We start from the raw sequence: 19,186 nt of genomic DNA, 5'->3' as shown, positions 1-19,186 counted from the left end.
GAAGCAATAATGGGCTGGATGAGGGAGAATAAACTGAAGCTGAATCCAGATAAGACGGAGGTACTTATTGTGCGTGGTCAGAACTCTAGAGACGATTTTGATCTACCTGTTCTAGATGGGGTCACACTTCCCCAAAAGGAACAGGTTCACAGTCTGGGAGTACTTCTGGATCAACGCCTCTCCTTGGTTTCTCAGGTTGAGGCCAGGGGTGCTTTCTATCAGCTTCAGCTGATACGTCAGCTGCACCCGTTTCTTGAGATCAGTGACCTCAAAACAGTGGTACATTTGTTGGTAACCTCCAGACTTGATTTCTGTAATGCTCTCTACGTGGGGCTGCCTTTGTACATAGTCCAGAAACTTCAGTTGGTTCAGAATGCAGCAGCCAGGTTGGTCTCTGGGTCATCTCAGAGAGACCACATTACTCCTCTGTTGATGGAGTTACACTGGCTGCCAATAGTTTTCCGGGCAAAATACAAAGTGCTAGTTATAACTTATAAAGCCCTAAATGGCTTAGGCCCTGGGTATTTAAGAGAGCGTCTTCTTCACTATGAGCCCCACCGCCCATTGAGGTCATTTGAGGAGGTCCGTCTCCAGTTGCCGCCAACTCGTTTGGTGGCTACACAGAGACAGGCCTTCTCAGCTGCTGCCCCGAGATTGTGGAATGCACTCCGTGCTGGGATACAAACCTCCCCATCTCTGGCAATTTTTAAAAAACTTCTGAAAACACATCTCTTTAACCAGGCTTTATCAGTTTTTAAAAACTTGTTTTTAAATTGTTATGACTATTTAATTTTTTTAATGATGTTTTTAATTGTTAATCATTGTTTTAATGCCTTTATAATTTTTGTTTTAATTATTAACTGATTTTAATGGTGTTTTAATGTAAACTGCCCTGAGCCTTTTGGAAGGGTGGTATAAAAGTTTTAATAATAAATAAATAAAATAAAGCGCCGAAGCCACCTTCAAATTTTTATCATCATAAGAGACATAAGTCCCGGCATCAGGGCTCCAGTGCTGAGGAGGCGCCTCATGAGAAGGATACACAGACTGCCACTGAGGAGGCTTCCACTGCATCTTGAGCTACTCTTTCCCTGACAACACTGTTATGAGGGAAAGTCACACAGTCAGCACCTGTGATGCCTCAGTCACACCCTGCGATCCCAGAAGTCATGGCCTGGGATCGTCCATCGCCTTCAACTCAACACTGAGCCTTGGCATTCACCTCAACATCGAGAACGGTACTGACTACGACTTCATCTGCTCTGCAATTAGAGAATTCTCTCTTGCCAGTTACGATGCCACAGCAATCACCATCTCTGGCTGCTCACCCGGTGCCACAGGCTTTGTGTCCTTCACCAATTTCCTTCAGCATCAACGTTAAGGAAGATGACATGGAAAGCAGTTTGGAACCAGTTGACTCCCAGCATCTTTTTAAACTTGCTAGATTCTAGTGAAAGTACACCGTCAAGCTCAACATTTGGGCAACAACAGTACCCTTATAAGCAGACGGACAAGAGAGACTTCCGCAAGCCTTCCCAACGTTTTGGAAGGAAGCCTTTCAACCAAAGTCTAGAGCCTCGCAGGGCCAACGCCCTAAACCCATTGATTCTAACAGCATCTTAGATCATGAGTTCAGTCCACTGCATTACCTTGCCCAAGAGTCACTACCATCGACTTCTTTCCAATCTACCATCTTAGCTGCCTGCAACATCAGTCTGGCAAGTCAAGCCTTGGCATGGCACAACATAACATTAGACCGTTCGGTCCTTCACATAGTTCATATGGGCTATGCCATAGAGTTCGAGACCCTACCAGCTTTCAGTGGTATCAAGTACACACCGGCATCCCCATTACTGCTGAAGATAAGACTCTTTTGGACAAGGAGGCAATTTCGCCTGTTCGGTGGGCAGATCAGTGGCGGGGTTTTTACTCCCGCTACTTCCAGGTCCCCATACGAGATGGGGGGAGGTTAAGGCCAATCATGGACCTGCAGTGGCTGAATCGTCTTGTGGACATGCACAAGTTTCACATGAAGACTTTGCAGAGCATCCTTCCTCTTCTCCACGGGGAGGAATGGTTCACAATGTTGGATCTCCGAGACACATACTTACACCTTGGAATCCAACTCAACCACAGATAGTTTCTAAGGTTTACGGTGGGTCACCATGTCTACCACTACAATGTCCTGCCATTTGGACTGGTGACAGCACCCCGTGAATTTACAAAATCCATGGCCATCATCATGGTTCACCTTTGGTCACAGGGCCTAACCATTTTTCTGTACTGGGAAGACTGGCTCCTGGCAGGAAGACCAAAAAACAAGATAGATTTGCAATTCTCGACAGTCTTGTGTTTACTCAAGGATCTGGGCTTTCAGGTCAACTGGTCAAAGTCCGGACTAGAGTCTGTCAAGTGCATAGACTACATAGGAGCAGCCCTCGATGCATGGCAACATGCATTTCTACCCAAGGAACAATTCCTATGCATCAAGGCACTAGTAACTTCCTTCGTGATGCAACCCAGACAAAAAGCCCACAAAGTTCAGAAACTACTGGGCCTGATGGCATCATGCAGATCAACTGTGCACTTCGCCAAACTATGTCTTCAGCGTTTTCAACTTTGGTTTCTGTCTGTATTTCGTCCAAATGTGGACAATGAGCAGATACTCTTAACAATTCCACCGCCAATTCTTGTGTCCCTTCAGTGATAGACAAAACAGGTCAACCTGCTGTCCGGAGTCCCCTTCCAGGTACCCCAATCTCCTGCCTGGTTCATGATGGACGCATCCTTACGGGGCTGCAGAGCCCATTGCGGGGATCTTCAAGCTCAAGGTCTGTGGTCACGGTGCCAACACCAGATGCATATCACCGTCTTAGAGCTCCTGGAGGTGTTTCAGGCTCTCACATCCTTCCAGCTATTCCTGACAGGCAAGCTCATTCAAATCAGCTTGGACAATACTACGGTGATCGCTTACTTAAACCGTTGGGGAGGGATGCATGCTTCTGCTCCCTTTGCATACTCAGTCCGCAAATTTGGAATTGGGGCCATAGCACGGCAAATAGGTCAGGTTGCAATCCACATCAGATGAGTGAAGAACACCTTGGCGGAGCATCTCAGCAGGTCCTCACTTCATCTGCAGCAACACGAATGGGAGGTCAACCTTAAATATCTCCATCTGTTGTTCCAGGCCTGGAGTACACCAGAGATGGACCTGTTTGAAACTCTTACGAATAAAAAGTGCCCTCTATGCTGCTTGCGGGCTGGCATCAGCCGCATCTCCAGTGGGGTTGCTTTCCAATTCAACCGGGGTTGAAGGTTTCTATACACTTTCCTGCTTTACCTTCTGTTAAACAGAGTTCTAGCAAAAATCCTTCAGGAATCTGCAAACTGCATCTTGATCGCTCCATGGTGGCCCCGGCAGCCATGGTTTCAACAAGTACCCAGACTTTCGAAAGGTCGCCACAGGCGTCTGCCTCAAACAAGGATCTTCTCCTGCAAGAAAACAGAAGGCTCCGCTATCTCGGTTTAAAGACTCTGAACTTGACCATGTGGAGGATAGGCTCCTGAATTACATCCTACTCAAATACAGAAATAAATCTACTCATGTCAAGTACAATAGCAAGTGGAAGCGGTTCAGATGTTATGCTCAGGAACACGGTTTCCTGCCTCATGCCACTAGCTTCCGGGAGGTCTTGCTTTACCTCACATCTCTGAAGCACTGTAACCTGACCAGTGTTTCCATCAGAGTTCACCTGGCCGCTATTTCTGCTTGCCATCTTGGATGGGAGGGGGAAACAGTCTTCTATCATCCGGACTCAAAGAGATTCTTTAAAGGGTTAAACAACCCCGGGGCCGTCAGTGAACTAAATGCTAGTGGTGTGCACGAACCAGTCCGCAGGCCATTTTGGAGGCCTGCGAACCGGTTCGCAAGTGGCCCGGCCTGGCAGTCTGACGCTGGGGGGGGGGGCCATGTATCGCTTTAAGGGTGGGGGGTTGTACTTACCCCTCCCGCCTCTTTCCCCCTCCGGTGCTCCATTTTTAAGAGAAATTTTTGGGGCGGCAGCATTTCTCTCTGCTGCCCCTGCCCCCTTGTTGACTGGTAAAAGCAGAAGTAACTTCTGCGCACACGCACCCAGCACACATCACACATTTCGTACGCACGCTGTGCGGCAGTGGCGGGCGCATGCGTGGAAGTTACTTCTGCTTTTACTTGTCAACAAGGGGGCAGGGGCGGCAGGAAGGAATGCTGCCGCCCTGAAAATTTCTCTTTAAAATGGAGCACCGGAGGGGGGGAAGTGACGGGAGGGCTAAGTACAACCCACCCCGCCCTTAAAGCGAGACACATACACCCCAGCGTCAGACCGCACCTCCGCGGTCCATGCACATCCCTGCTAAATGCTCTTCAAATAGATGTCCCCTATGCAAAGTTTTGTGAGGACAAAGTGGTGCTTCACTTGGACCCCGAATTCAGGCCTAAAGTGGTTATTGGCCTCCATATTGATAGTGACATCGTCTTACCTACCTTCTTGCAGAATTCCACGACACCTGTCAAGTGCTCATTGCATTTCCTGAATGTGAGACGCGCTCTCCTCTTCTACTTGAAACTGACCAAGCCCTATAGAAAGACAAAACAGCTTCTTGTAAGTTACAAGGGTAATGTGAAAGATTACCAAATATCAAGACAGGGACTCTCCCACTGGATCGTGGAGTTGATTTTTCTGGCTTATAAACACCAAAACGTGGACTCGCCTAAAACCATATGGGCCCATTCTACTAGGGCTTATGCTACTTCAGCTACCCATATGGCAGGAATCAAGCTCAGAGACATCTGCACTTCAGTAAACTGGTCCTCTGAGCATACCTTTATAAAGCATTGCGCACTGGATCTTTGCTCTGCCACTAAGGCCAATTTTGGGAGGGGTGTGCTGAAAAGGGTCTTACCTTCACATACTACACCCACATCCAGACTGACAGCTTGTTAGTCACCCACTCATATGAGTGCAACAAATCATGATCCAGATAAACAGGTTGTTCACCTGTAACTATTGATCCGGAAGTGATCCGTTGCAATCATAAGACCCTCCCACCGGCCCCGCTGCAGTATGTGAAATGACAATATGTATATTTGCAGAGTAAAAATGATACTACTTACCTTGTGGAAATGTACACTGCTTCCGTACGACATTTTAATTCCACTGTTGGCCCTCCAGGAATTGAGGAGAAAACACTAGTCTGCCCAAACTGAGAAAACGCACCATGTGCAAGGTGCGTTGTTGTTGTTGTTGTTATACATTTATAACCCGCTCTTCCTCCAAGGAGCCCAGAGTGGTGTACCACATACTTGAGTTTCTCTTTCACAACAACCCTGTGACTGGCCCAGAGTCACCCAGCTAGTTTCATGGCTGAATGGGGATTTGAACTGGGGTCTCCCTGGTCCTAGTCCAGCACTCTAACCACTACACCACGCTGGCTCTCAAGGAGCTAGTCAATTCTGCCCAAATGGCCCCGCGCAGGCACAGAACCCACTCTTATGACTGCAGCTGATCACTTCCAGATCAATAGTTACAGGTGCACAACCTGTTTTTCTCCAGCTGTTGTTGAACTATAGCTCCCATCATCCCCAGCCACAGAGTTGTAGTTCAACAGCTGGAGAGCCAAAGTTGGCTGCCTACCCCTGTGCCAGTGTTGTGTGAGAAAAGCAATGCTAAATCCAAAGAAGTTTTCCACTTAAATGCAAGCTGGCAACAGGAAGATAAAAATTATTTTGTATTTGCATAACAGTACAAGTGGCTGGTTTTGTTCCATTCAGGGTTCTTTGGATTCAATCCCTGTATCTACTTACCCAAACTTTGGAGGGTAAGTGCAAATCAGTTAAGATGTTTATCTGAAGTTCACAAGCACAAAAAGAAAGACACTGCAGTATCTTTCTTCAGTCTATTTAGTCTAGGAGTCAATGTATGGTTTGAATAAGCTGTATATTGTGCCTTACAATACAAAGTACAAAGGCCAAAAACACATGCAACTCTGTATATGAGGGGCAGCTTAAGTTCATACATACCATGTTCAACCTAAGTATGTAGTGTACTGCTCTGGGCTCCTTGGAGGAAGAACAGGATATAAAATGTATAAAAATAAAAAGTAGATTTTGGTAACAAGATATTTATCTGAAGGAGATGAGCATCTAATCTCTTTCCCAGTTTCTCCCTGGTCTGACTAAAGCACACCACAAGAAATAATGAATGGTTGTTGGGCGTGGTGGTTGTTTAATTGATTCTAGAGTGGCTGGGTTAATCTTGTATAAAAAGATAAGTCATATATCCCCCTTTTGTCTTTCAGACTGTGTACATATAAGCATTTCAAAGACTTGAAGGGCATTATTGTAGAGATACTACTGTCTGTGGAAATATTAACTTTTTTTGTGTCTTCTGTGGTCACATTAATTTTGAAGGATTTAATAATGCTTCAAACTGTATTTTGGAAAAGTAGAAACCAGCCCCAGAAGTATCACAAGTGCTACTGCAGTGACTGTTCTAAAATATCTGAAGCAGTTCAATAACTGTATTAACGTCGCTTCGTACACTTAACAGGTAGATGAAAGGTTTGGTGACTATCCACATAAACTCACACATATAACTTTAAAAAAAATTAAAAGTACAAAAATTTCTTTAGGAAGAAAATTGGCTATATCAGAATTTGGTTACAAGTGCCATGCAAGTCAATTACTCTGAGGGCACTAGAGAAAGCAGCTCTCTCGCCTCACTGCCCCCTCATTACATTTGTACAGTTCTCGGGTACCCATTGCTGCATCAGGACTACTGTGGATTACACTAAGGAGAGCATTTTCTGCTGTTCCTCAGAAATAAATATCAGTATGCAGCTTTATTTTCACCTTTCATAGCTGTGTGTTCCTCCGTTACATCTCTTGACAATCCTATATGCGTTTCCATGGTCTCTGTCCCATGTCATGCATCTGGTGAAGCAGCCTGCTAGTCCCCATTAGATATTGTAGGTGATCCAACATCGTCTACTTTGTCAAAAGCTGCTGAGAATCTAGATGAAGATCATCCACCAGGGCAGTCTTAATCCTAGGACTAGATCTGAAAAATTGCTTCCTCCAAAAATTTGTGAAGCAATACCATATCTATCTACTTATCCAAGAAGGTCAGATTGGAAACTGGATTATTTATATACCTCCTGATTGATTGAGTTACAGTGTGTTCGTTCTTGTTCTCTCTCTCTCTCTCTCAATAGAGTGTGTGTGTGTACGTGTACGGACATTTAGAGGAACCATACTGTTTGAAGTGGAGATAAATTACTACTACTTTTAATATAAAAACACTATTGCCCTCACTTATTATTTCCCTCAGAAAAGGGACTATTCTGTTCCAGGTAAACTCTAAAACCCAGTAGTGTACACTACTTCAAGCATCTTGTTCATAATGGAGGCAATAACCAATCAAAACTGTAACTTCAACAAGCAACTGCTTGAAACACTTCTGACATATGTTCTCTGTACGCCAGTACCGTAGTATCCAAGTCTCAGTGCATCTGAATTATTGTATCTAGTAAACTTGACATGGCAGCGTAAACATGGTTTAGCCTTCATAAGGGATGGACTGGAGGGATTTGGCAGATGGATCGAAAGCTTTTAGTCATTGTAATGGCCCAGGCCTTCAAAAGTGTCTTATGCTCTAATCCTCTCCCTTGCGATCTTAACTCTTCAGTAAGCCTGGGAGAGGAGCTTTGCCAGGAGGTGGGAAGCCACCATTTCTATTACCAAGGTAAGCCCTTTGTTTCAGTAGCTGACCAGATCCTTCACAGAGTAACTATTCAGATCAATAGGCAAATTCCTAGAGGGATGAATGACTAGGAACTGAGTCCATAATTCTCCAGATGTGTGCAGTCTTAACTGGTTCCCCTTCTCTGCAAAGGTTATGAGCAAATACATTCTGAACTTCTGTAGGAAATTAAAGGGGTATAACTTAGAATAGGAATAACTCTGAGCATCACTTTGTAATATATTGGCTAGACCTCAGTTAGCATTAGCTTGGCCAATTAGGTTTTAAGCAGGATTTCAATATGTATAAAGTGCATTGGATAATTTTGTAATGAGCATAAAAACCATAGTCTGTGAAAATGACAACTAGATTCAGCTAATAGACTGGATTCCAGAAACCACAAGTGATGAAAGACAAGGATGGGTGGCAGAACAGTATTAGCAGGTGGTAGGACATCTGGACTTGGAGAAAAGGGGGGAAAGAGAGTGATCAGTAGAAACTCCCCTAAGTTTGAAGTAAGCAAAGAAGGGTATAAAACCTCTGGCCAGGTGAGGGTTGGGTTCTATTCTTTTGAACACTGATCAGCCAACCGATTGGTAAGAAGGGATGGCCCACACCTAAAAACACTTGAAAATAAATCAGTATTTGAGGGTGTGGCTAGGGAAACCTAGCAGGAACAGAATTGCTTAAAACATATTTAACCTGTATGCATTCCCTACTGCTTGACGTCTTATTTAATAAACCTTTAAACTCCAATTAAGAATCCACTCTTGAATAGTCTTTGCTCCTATATTGGAGAAAATAGTGGTATTGATGGGTTTCTCTATTTCTCTCCTAAACATAAAAGTTATAAAATATTCCAGCACCGTCTCCAAGTAACTCTCTCTAACTGTCTATGACAAAAGTTGTACTGATACTTTTTAACAACCAGATCACTCACTTACATTTAGGCAGATCAGAATAACATGTCCCACTATATGTGTTGGAAGCCCCATGGTTGCCATGGCAGCCAAGAAGTTTTGAGCCACCCCCAGATAAGGTGTTAAAAATGAAAGTGTCAGGATGCTCTTTTTAAGTTTCCGAACCCAGTTCTGTAGATAAGAGTTTTTAGCTGCAAGATCTAACCCAATACCTAAAATGCAAGAAGAGCCAACCAGCTCTTTCTTTCTCATCTGCCAGGCCTAAATGGCCTGCAAAATGCTACCCAGAGATGTAATCAGCCAGCCCCTCTGCTGGTGTTAATCTTAGGTAGGTGGTAGCAATCATGACTTGTCCCCTTAGCTAAGCAGGGTCTGCCCTGGTTGCATTTGAATGGGAGACTCCATGTGAGCATTGCAAGATATTCCCCTCAGGGGATGGAGCCGCTCTGGGAAGAGCAGAAGGTTCCAAATTCCCTCCCTGGCTTCTCCAAGATAGGGCTGAGAGAGTTTCCTACCTGCAACCTTGGAGAAGCCGCTGCCAGTCTGTGAAGACAATACTGAGCTAGATAGACCAATGGTCTGACTCAGTATATGGCAGCTTCCTATGTTCCCTTAGGTAGGGAACAGACAGTGCTAGTGGTGGCTGCAGCTGGTGTAGTGAGGCAATGGATGGGTACCAGTCCTGACTCAAAGATGCACTTGTAGCCTTGAGTTGGGACTTTTAGACCCACGCCTACTGCTGTGAGTAGCAAGGCATTGTGTCTATGGGGGAAAGGGGGTTAGGTTCCAGAATGGGGGGAAAGGTGAGAGAAAAGCTAAAATCTGCAAAAAGAAAAATGCAGACATGATGTAAAATGTTTACTGTATCATGCTTAGGAATGCCCCCCCTCCCGTGAAAAATGGGGTTTTGGTTTTTTTAAGAAATTGGCCAAAATGAACCACAGAACGGCAGCTGGAAGTGATCTCTGTGGTCACTTCTGGCCCTCTAGAAACTGTGGATATGTGGGCTTTAAATCTTTTTAGTGTCTGTAGATAATGAAAACAGGTGTCAGACACCCACAAATACGTGGAACTGCAAATGAGATTCTGCTGTGCTGGATGTGCACAGTGCTCATCAATTTGAGTCTCACTGCAGCAGAGAAAAGTGTGCACCGTGTGTGTGTGTGTGAGAGAGAGAGAGAGAGAGAGAGAGAGAGAGAGAGAGAGAGAGAGAGAGAGAATGTGTGGGAGAGAACTTGGGTCTGCTTTTGGTTTTTTCACCAAGTATTATGGGAACATAGAGGCCTTATAATTGGGAAACAAATTAATCTAGGAGCAAATAAACTGATCCAAGAGCAAGACATTTCCATTGCGCTCTTGACATGAGTTTGTTTTTAACACTGTATAGTTTACTCTTTGCTGCTGTTCGTCTTTAGGTACATCAGTTGACAGAAACCATGGCTAATCTGAAGATTTCATCTTCTGGGTTGGCAACTTCTGGTGAAGGTAGAGTTGCAACACATTAGTCTGTGGATGTTTGCAGTTGATCTTGAGAGGCATTTAAAACTATATGAGGTAGCAGAATTTTATAATTTGGGATGAATGCTTATTAGTTTATATTTATTTGCTCTTACTAAATAATAGTTTAGCCCAGCTTTGGAAATTAGTTTTGTGAGGACACTGCTCCTCTTCCCTGTTCATACAGGATCTTCTTATTCCTCCTCTTCCCTTATCTGTGCATACCTTTTTCTCCTGTATAGCTGCCATTCTAAGCAATGCAGCACTAGAATGGCTATGCATACTTTTCCTCACTGTAGGCTTTGCTGTAATTGGAAGCAGCAGAGATAGAAAGGAAGTGGGTACAGCAGCAGTGAGGAAAACTGGCAGTAAGGCAGGGGCGGGAATGGCATATATCTAATGCAATTTACTTTTCTACCTATGGGGCAGAAGGGAAGAGGCAAACTACATGGGATGCATTAGCTATGATCTGCTTATAGCAAAAAGTTGTACACGTTTGCCTGAGAAATACTTTGATAGGTTGTTTTCTAAAAGGAATTTTCCCAATACAATATCAAAAAAGGCTAATATGGCAGATCTTGTATTGTTCAGTTATCTGAATGCAGTAAATTCTATTCTTATGCATTAAAATGTATTCTGTCTTAACAAGATATGCAGCTTTTGCTAGGATACCATTCAAATACTCTACTTCTGTATCTTGAACTTGTAAGTGGCAGAGTAATTTTGTGTGTTTATATTAATTAGGTTTGAAGAGAGCTTGTTCTTGGGATGTATTGTTTCCTATTTGTATTCTCATATCTAGAAACTCAGGCCTTTAAGTTGGAAGATGATGCTTGGATAAATAGTGAAATTGTGATGTCATATATATGAAGGTTAATTGTTGAACAAAACCAGTATTTGTCTAATGTCACAAGTGACATTTGTACTTAACTGGTTCAATAAAGGAATCACTTAACTACATATGTTTGTAACTACCTTACACCTTCTGATAATTTCTACAAAAAGTGCTGAGAAAACATTGGTCCTGATATTTCTTCCTAATAATATTTTCATATACAAAGGCTTCTGTTTTTAAGGGCATATTCAGTTTGTACAATGTTACCCACTGTTCTTTCTGTATTAAAAGAATATGTTGCATATAGACTAATTATTTGAGAATATGGAGATTTAATTTTTTATTTTTGAGTTAGCTTAGAAATGTATGTTGAGAATTATGTTGAGAAAACTATTGTACAATTATGGTGATTGGCTTCTTGAATGAAATGGACGATATAGTCCAATGTATTAATATGACTTCAATGGTAATAAGAAAAAAACCAGAATTGATATATTGCTATTACCATACCTATGGAAAAGACATGCTAACTGACCGTTATCCTCTGGACAGTAGGAGTGCATCACTTCTTATGGAATAAAGTTAAGGTGTTTGCTGATATTTTTATCAAGAATTATCAAGAAACTGCTGAGGATGAAAATCTAAATGTATTAAATAAGTAGCTTGGTCTTAAACACTGCAGTGCTTTTGTTAATTACCATGCTCTCAATTTGTGGATCACAAAAGATAGTTTGTGTTGTGGAATAAGACTTCTTTAGGCATGCAAAATAATATTGCAAGATCTCACAAAAGTAGTTATTTGATAGCTTTGTTTACAGTTCTGCTCTGGTATGTGGCAATGGATGGGAATATATACTTTTCAGTTCTTCCTGGGACACTATTTGAGTTGAAAGGAACACTGTGTATGTATCGGTGGGATTTATGTCCAAAGAATAGTAGTTAGGATCAGGGTGGTAGGGTCAGTGCTGGGTCAATCTTTAAAAATAATAATTATGTAATAGGTGGAAATCATGAGGATAATATATTTGCATGCTACTTCCTTTTTCATTGAGAATAAGGAAAACTACAAGTATGCTGCAAAAGTTTATACTAAATGCCCTTATCCTAAACATCTATGCTAGTGCAATGCCATGATGCTTGGAGCTGAGCTAGTTCAGAAGTCTATGGGTCCTATTGTGCCAGTAGCTTCACAAGTTGTGATTTCTGGCCATGGTTCCATAAAACAATGCCTACTGAAAGGAACAAGTAATCCCGAAATACAACAGCCACATGCCCCTTCCTACCTGCAGAAGGGGATACAGACGTACATAGTTTATGAATATTAACTGAAAGAAAGTAGAAAAACTGTTTGCTGTATATGAGAAGGAAGGAGGTCAAATCATAGATACAAGTGTGCCAAATAATTCTAGAAGTAAGTAGAATGGTTGTCAGCCTGCTCTCATTTCCAAACAGATCTGGCTCCAGGAAGCAACCAGTAGACCTACTACTGTGAATGGAACAGCTGGTCTAGCCAGCCAGTCCTGTTGTCCCTGAGACAGCTTTGTGCTGGCATATGATCTCTTCCAGGAAGAGAACCTCAGGCTGCTTGGGTGAAATAGTTGTTGTAGTTTCCCATATTCTTCTTGACACAACGGAGAAATGATTATTGGTTGTCTTGCTGGCCAATATAGTTGCAGACCACTGAAATAAAGGAAGTTGGGAATTGCTGCTGGGGCGGGGATGGGGAAAGAACAATAGTCATCTTCACAAATGCATGTCTAAGAACAGACAACATCCCTGTGTGAGTGAGTGAGGACAGAACCTTGGAAAAGTCAGTGAAGGTTTTGAAGATTGATCATAATATCCAAGTGCTGAAGAGGACCCTAGCTTTTATATCTCAGGATGGTTTAAACTGATGATCAGATATCAACTGATTCTACTATTCAACAATAACTACGCAAAGTATCCTTTAAATATACTCACCTACTTACAGATTTGCATCCTGTCTGGTGGCTTAAAAGAACCCAGTCATTATTTTTTTAAGTTAAATTCTTCAAGTCTGATTTTCTATAAATCTTCTCCAGGACTTGAACACAGATGAGCAAAAGTCAACGAAAAACTTGAACTGCTTTTCCACCACTAACGAGCCAAGTTCTCCGGAAGGAGAAGAAACTCCAAATGTGAAAAAGGCTAAGGTGGACACTGATAAAAGAAACAGCCTAACCACCAAAGAATCAATTACCACAAATGACAGCAATTTACATCTTAAGAACACACAATGTACTGCTATTCTTATGGATGACAGTAAAACGGAGACAGAGAGTGAGCCAGAAGAAGGTGAAATTACAGACTCTGAACAAGAGGAATATAGCATTGACGATGAAGTAACAAGTGAAGAAACTGTAAATTCAGAAGAAACTGACAGTGAAGGTGAATTATGGCTTTTTACAAGTATTAAATGTTTGTTCAGGGAACAAGCAAAAAAGGATAATGGCAAAAATATGGATCTTCAAGTTTGAATGCAGTAGATCTCAAAATTGGTATCTTCAGTAAAATGGTAAAAAAAATAAAAAATAACCCAATACATTATTTCAGTTCTCTGGTCTTCCAGTATTGTAACCATAAATATGGAGATCGGGAGTGTTTCAAAGGCTGTGAACTTTATAATGTGTATTAAACTGCCTGCTTCTGGAATACAGAAGCCTAGACTTCATTCATCTTTGAGTTGATGACATTAAGTACCACTCAGCAAGCACTGGTTACTGGCTTTTCTTCAGCCGTGAGGAGGAGAGAACTTTCTCATCATCCTGGGGCATTGCTCCATGTCTGAGTAACTGCAATGTAGTTTGAGTCTTTGTGTTGGCTGATTTCAAGCACCACGCTGTGTCTTTCTCCTCTATTATAAAAGCCCTTTTCTCTCAGGTATAGCTGTCTTCATTCCCCCTTTCACTCAGTCCAGCTCTGGTGGTGTTACATCACTTCTGGAGTACTAGTCATCTTTTTGCTCTTACAAATAATAGGATTTGTATACGTTGGCCTTGGTTGCTATACAAAACAACTGCATCCCTTCATGTTGTTAAATCTGCCTTTTAATTTATTGGCCAGAGGCATATCTTGTTTACAACAGAATAATTGAGTTTCATAATCAAAATTTAAGAAAACAGTACTTGTCAAAGTTTTTCTAGTGGATGTGCTTGTATACTTCATGTGAATTTTGTCACTTTGGACTGAAAATCTAAGGTGGTGAGAGAAATTGACCTTGCTTTGTCTAATATTTATTTTTATTAATTTTAGATGGAGACAAGATATGGCCACCTTGTATTAGAGTTATTGTAATTAGGTCACCAGTACTGCAGATGGGATCTCTGTACATCATCACAGCTGTCAAGCCTGCCACAATAGGAAGGTAACATAAGATACTTCGGGGGAAATCCAAACTTCTATCTGGTTGTTTTCCTGTTCATTCCTTTGTATACAAGAAGATGATACAAATCACTTATACAATATAATATAAACACGCACTGAAAAATAGAAAACACATTTAGTAACAAGGACATTGCATCAAATTAAAGGGAGGGAAATGCAAATTGCCAGATACTATCCTGGATTTTCATTCCAAAATAATTCATACATTTAAACTTAAATCTGTTTTGCAATTCTCCACAAGTTCTTTTTGCAGTGTATTGTTTTGACATGATGGAAGTTCTCTTGTGTGGAATCTCCATATCTGTCTCTTCATATTGACTTCAGATCCATTTGTTTTCAGGTGTTGTGTGCTGCTTGAGTAATAATTAATAATAATAATTCGATTTCTATACCGCCCTTCCAAAAATGGCTCAGGGCGGTTTACATAGAGAACTAATAAATAAATAAGATGGAACCCTGTCCCCAAAGGGCTCACAATCTAAAAGAAACATAAGACAGACACCAACAACAGTCACTGGAAGTACTGTGCTGGGGGTCGATAGGGCCAGTTACTCTCCCCCTTCTAAATAAAGAGAATCACCATGGTAAAAGGTGCCTCTTTGCCAAGTTAGCAGCGGGTTGAACATTTTCAATGAACATTTTCAATGAACAATGTTGAACATTTTCTTAAAAGGCAAGAAATGCTGTATCATTCCAATACTCAAGTTTTCTCCCAACATGTTTTGACCCCCTTTTTTCCCCTGGCCAGTGTTAACATCCCTGCAATTCCACTGTAATATGTTGTGATAGTTTGAGCACAATAGTTGATATTCCCCATTGCCTAATAAATTTGCTGCTGCAGGAGTCTGAAGAATCAAGCTTTTAAGGTGCTGCTTGGGTTTCTTTTGAGTCAATCTCATTTTCAGCATATCTTGATTACTTGCCTTTCAAAGTACTCCCCACATCTTAACTACTGCCTCTCTTTACAGAGAAAAGGGTATGGAACATACATTACAGATTCCAGAGGTTGGGGTTAGTAAGGTAACTGCTTATTTTGGACATTTTAATGTGATTTATAAGATTATTAGAATATAAAAATTCTCAAGTGATAGCATTGTAAAGATCTGTATATGTTCTAAATAGTATTAAAACACTTTTATTTTTTTATTAGTTTCATGCAGAAGTGTACTTTGATCACGAATTGCAAAGTTATGTTCTTGTGGATCAAGGCAGTCAGAATGGTACTGTGGTGAATGGAAATCAAATTCTGCAGGTGAGCACAGAAATTAAACTGACTGGCCTACCTATTGCCTACCACTCCCCATCCTGGTCACATGGCCACCTTATCTTTCCTTGTACTGCTGCTTGTATCGAACTCCCTTTGAAGCAGTAGTTCAGAGACCTTTCTTCTGTTCTTTCTTGCTATAGCCTAAAACAAAAAGTGAGCCTTGTGTTCTGGAACATGGTGATGAAGTGAAGATTGGAGAAACTGTATTGTCATTTCATATACACCCTGGTAGTGACACTTGCGATGGATGTGAACCAGGGCAAGTCAGAGCTCACCTTCGCCTTGATAAGAAAAGTGACTCTTCTTTTAGTAAGTAATTGTTGTTTATAGAAACAATATGGCAATTTCTAGGAAAAAGTAGATTTATGACATTATATGAGAATACTGTCCATTGTAGACTCATATTTTAGGTAGCTTAACAAAACATAGTAGTGAGGCCTAACAAATTACTGAAGAACATTCAGTACATTGAAAGCTGACTTTTTGTAAAGTATGAAGAACATAGGAAGCTGCCTTTATACCAAGTCAGACCATTGGTCCAGCTATCTCAGTATTGTCTATACTGACAGGCAGTGGCTTCTCCAAGGTTTCATGCAGGAGTGTTTCCCAACACTACCTGGAGATGCCAGCAGGGGCGTAACTAGAATAGGGCAAGGGGAGACAGTTGTCTGGGGGCCACTGCCTTGGGGGGCCCCCCAGAGGCATCACATGACTGACTCCCCCAGCTGTGCACCCACCCGGGCTTCCTTCAGTTGTATTCATCCTCTGAAATGGATATGAGTGTTAAAACCTGGAGCTACCAGAACAGCATGTCTCTCTCTAGTACCATTAAATGACTTGCATCGTCCACAATTGACAAAACCTTCTGAAAAATAATTTTGTACCACTTAGTCATGGCCTCTATCGCCAAAGGTAGCATATATGGATCTCACATCCAGGCACTGATCAAACTAAGACCTGCTTAACTTAAGCAAGGTGGTTATATATTGTGATACCCCTGTAGATGTGGTGTTTAATTTCTATCTTGCCTTTCCTCCAAGGAACTCAGTATGACATTTTAGTCTTAAAATAACTCTGTTGGAGTAAATTAGGCTGATAGATATTGTTTTGTCTAAGGCCCTTTAGTAAGTTTCATAGCTGATTTAGCTTTGGCTTTCCATATCTAAACTCTAAACTCTGGCTCCTTTATCATATTGACTGTCTGCTCTTCTTGACTTTGTTTCATTAGATCCAGGTATTTAGTGCCTTTTTATCTGGATAAACACATACAGTTGCCTTGGCTTAACATGAATTAAAGCAATGTTTCCCTAACGTTATTTCCACCTGGGTATATGGGGGAAATGCCAGCTTTCTTTCTCAACTAATTTTCTGTATTCTCTCTTTTAGTTTGTCCTGCACTGACAAAAGAAGAAAAGGAATTAGTTAGACGAAAAGCATTAAAACAAATACGTGTAAAATATGGTTTACAGGTAAGTTACATTTTAAAATTAGCATGAGCTCCGTACACATTTCTGATGAATGATTACATCATGGGTTGGAGATTTTTGGGGTAGTTTTTACTGTATTGTGAATTACATTTGCCACAGTTGTGACAGCTGCAACTGTTTATAAGGTGGGAATGAAGCCTTTGTAGAATATAGAGTGGAATTCATTGAGCCTGTGCAGTAAAGATTCCATTAAAGTGGTAGTGTCAATGACAACCCATTGCTAAAGAGATGGCAGTCTGAGTTTTTAGACTGTGAGTGCTCTGCCATTGCTTACACGGTATGCCTTTTCAAAGAAATTCTTGTGTGGCTTATAAATAAGGTTTTAAGGAAATCGCAAAGATTTCTAAGACTATAACCAAACAGGACAGTGTCCTCTGAATTGTTTTGATTGTGTTGAAGGTATATCTGAATGGCTTGGGTTTGCTTTTTTTAAAATACTGTATTTTTTGTTGAATGTCTTGTTTGGAAAGTTTACAAACATGGGATTGGTTTGTGTTTCAAAAGAATACAGAATATGAAAATGATAAAGCGGTAAAAAATCCAAAGTATAAAGACAGAGCAGGAAAGCGCCGCGAGACAGTTGGGAGTGAAGGGACATTTCACCGAGATGATGCTCCTGCTTCTGTGCACGTGTAAGTTGCTGGCTGGTTGGTGGTTTTTGTGTTTGTATATTGTTACAAGTCACAGATTTTCTAGTTTAGCATTACCTCACACATGTTCAATGCTATAATGTGTGCATCTAGTTCTCTATATCAGAAATCATATTACTGCAAGTACTCCTATAGCATAGGAAAAATTGTAGACACTGATATAAATAAATAAAAGCGGATAACTGGTTATTCAGATAAGACTCTATATACAGTAAAATATTAATTAACATTCATCAGTTTGCCACACTGATGTTCAGATTTATGGAAAGTCATTATTTCCCCCCAGGAAAACTTAAGTAGTTTTTTTATTCAGTCTCAAAGTCGAGGAAGCTTAGGTTGCATGCAAGTTCAAGAGAGTAAGGTCAGCTACAGTGCACAAAGGATTCCGTGTGCTATAGCTGTAGTGGCATGGGGCAAGTTACCTTGTTATGCTGCCTGTCAGTTGTATTCCTGCTAGAATAGGTTACTACTACTGCATATTAGATGCATAGAGGTTTGTTTATTTACTAGATTTTATATAGCACTCAATTGACAGTATTCTTGGAGTGGTTTACAAAAGGAACGGTCATCATTAAAACCAAAGTCTAAAAGTGTGTGTGATATATATTTCATTTATTTAGTGCATTTATATACCGCCCTATACAAGAAGTCCTTGAGTGGTTCATAATTGAAAAAAAAAATTAAAACATAACTAAAACAACTTAATACAATAAAAACTCTAAAAACCAAAACTTTAAAACTATAAACTAAAAGTTTGACTGAACAGGTATGTTTTTAGTTCCTTCTTAGAAACATTCATAGAAGGGGAAACTAATTCATGTGTGCATGTATAAAATATATATATTATCTTTAATGATGGGATCTATATGCCTCCCCAAACTACAAACCTGCTGCTTCAGGGAGAGTATAGCCCCATCTAGAGCAGGTAGTACAAGCCACCTATTAGCAGCATATCTGTCTTATCTAGATTGAATCGCATTTCGTTGATCTTCATCCAGCCCATGGCCACTGCCTCACCTGCATTTGATGAAAAGTAGAGAGAGCTCTGAGTGTCATTTGCATACTGATGACATCTCATTCTATCTCTCTGGACATCTCCTAGGGCTTTCATGTATATGTTGAAAAGCATGGGGGACAAAACAGGGCCCCGAGAGACTCCAAAATGGAATCCACAGGGCAACATGGAGTTTTCCTGGGGCAGAAGCACCACCTTCTGGAGATAGCCATCCAAACAGAAGTGGAACAACGGAAACAGTGCCTCCAACTCCCAATTCAGACAACCTCCCCAGAAAGATACCATGACTGATGGTATCTGAAGCCATTGAGAGACACAACCAACAGGGATAC

At 41.3% G+C, this 19,186-nt stretch overlaps 1 protein-coding gene and 1 long non-coding RNA gene across 4 annotated transcripts in view; one reads left to right on the top strand and one right to left on the bottom strand.

Moving 5' to 3' along the window:
* The window catches only part of AGGF1 (angiogenic factor with G-patch and FHA domains 1), a 37,201-nt gene that overhangs the window by 13,619 nt on the left and 4,396 nt on the right, over positions 1–19,186 (top strand). For 2 of the 3 annotated variants that reach the window (XM_053292894.1, XM_053292893.1), the window contains exons 6-12: positions 13,094–13,439; positions 14,304–14,415; positions 15,404–15,455; positions 15,586–15,687; positions 15,843–16,011; positions 17,089–17,171; positions 17,694–17,821. In XM_053292894.1, the coding sequence (XP_053148869.1) occupies positions 13,094–13,439; positions 14,304–14,415; positions 15,404–15,455; positions 15,586–15,687; positions 15,843–16,011; positions 17,089–17,171; positions 17,694–17,821 (992 nt within the window). Of the gene's footprint in view, positions 1–10,113; positions 10,184–13,093; positions 13,440–14,303; positions 14,416–15,403; positions 15,456–15,585; positions 15,688–15,842; positions 16,012–17,088; positions 17,172–17,693; positions 17,822–19,186 lie in introns of all 3 variants that reach the window. The other variant, XM_053292896.1, reaches the window with a different exon arrangement.
* LOC128343588 (uncharacterized) overlaps positions 944–19,186 on the bottom strand; it is a 55,637-nt gene continuing 37,394 nt past the window's right edge. The window contains exons 2-3 of the long non-coding RNA XR_008315596.1: positions 4,523–4,615; positions 944–3,492 (exon numbers count right to left, since the gene is read on the bottom strand). This is a non-coding gene — a long non-coding RNA (uncharacterized LOC128343588). The remainder of the gene's footprint in view (positions 3,493–4,522; positions 4,616–19,186) is intronic.

Source organism: Hemicordylus capensis, chromosome 2 (genome assembly GCF_027244095.1).
Source record: "Hemicordylus capensis ecotype Gifberg chromosome 2, rHemCap1.1.pri, whole genome shotgun sequence".
NCBI lineage: Eukaryota > Metazoa > Chordata > Lepidosauria > Squamata > Cordylidae > Hemicordylus > Hemicordylus capensis.
This window is presented reverse-complemented; position numbering and strand designations above follow the sequence as displayed.